Source organism: Rhincodon typus, unplaced genomic scaffold (genome assembly GCF_021869965.1).
Source record: "Rhincodon typus isolate 14 unplaced genomic scaffold, sRhiTyp1.1 hic_rhity00004653, whole genome shotgun sequence".
Classification (NCBI taxonomy): Eukaryota; Metazoa; Chordata; class Chondrichthyes; order Orectolobiformes; family Rhincodontidae; genus Rhincodon; species Rhincodon typus.
In genome coordinates this window covers 3,236-4,106 of record NW_025970291.1, presented here as the reverse complement: position 1 = coordinate 4,106, position 871 = coordinate 3,236, and the positions used below count along the sequence as shown (strand labels likewise).

Genomic DNA, 871 nt, shown 5'->3' with positions numbered 1-871 from the left:
GTGAAGGGGGCACTTTAGCATGGCCTATCCATGTGTGAAGGGGCACTATAAGGGGAGGGTGGGGTACATACCATTGCGCCACCGGTTGAGCTCAGTCTCTAGACGGCGGATGGTCTCCCTGTGAACCTTGTTCTTCTCCTTCTCCTTCTCATACTTTTTCTTCCACTCCTCGGCTGTCAGCTCCAGGTTCACGGACACAGTATTCCTGATGGTCTTTGCCCTGGGCAAAAGAGACAGGTCACAGGGTCACTGGTACATCCACAGGGTCGGGCTCAGGGAGCGGGCGCTGTCGGAGGGTCAGGGCCGAGGGGAGCAGGCGCTGTGCGAGGGTCAGCGCCAAGGGAGCGGGCACTGTCGGAGGGTTAGGGCCGAGGAGAGCGGGCGCTGTGCGAGGGTCAGTGCTGAGGGAGCGGGCGCTGTCGGAGGGTCAGGGCTGAGGGGAGCAGGCGCTGTGCGAGGGTCAGCGCCGAGGGAGCGGGCGCTGTCGGAGGGTCAGCGCCGAGGGAGCGGGCGCTGTCGGAGGGTCAGTGCCGAGGGAGCGGGCGCTGTTGGAGGGTCAGTGCTGAGGGAGCGGGCTCTGTGGGAGGGTCAGTTTGGATCTTCTGTCCTGGCCCTGTTTCCAAATGCAGAACTTCACTGAGCTGGGACCGTGACCGTGAGGTGCTATGGCTGTCACCTCGGCAGCATGCTCATAACCTGTTGCCCACCTTTGGCCAAACATCAGGGTGGATCTGGTCTCTGCATCATTGAAACTGGATGGTGAGCAGCAGATGACGATGGTGGTCCTGCAGTTCCCACCCAGAGAGTCCTGGAGAATTCGGGTCATCTTGCTGTCTCGATACGGTACGTGGGTTTTCTGGAAAAGAAACAG

At 61.0% G+C, this 871-nt stretch overlaps 1 protein-coding gene across 1 annotated transcript in view; it reads right to left on the bottom strand.

Annotated features, from left to right (window-relative positions):
* LOC125481970 (kinesin heavy chain-like) overlaps positions 1 to 871 on the bottom strand; it is a gene marked incomplete at both ends in the record, with an annotated part of 9,827 nt that overhangs the window by 8,029 nt on the left and 927 nt on the right. Inside the window, 2 exons of the mRNA XM_048593934.1 lie at positions 72 to 220; positions 708 to 856. Coding sequence (XP_048449891.1) covers positions 72 to 220; positions 708 to 856 — 298 coding nt within the window. The remainder of the gene's footprint in view (positions 1 to 71; positions 221 to 707; positions 857 to 871) is intronic.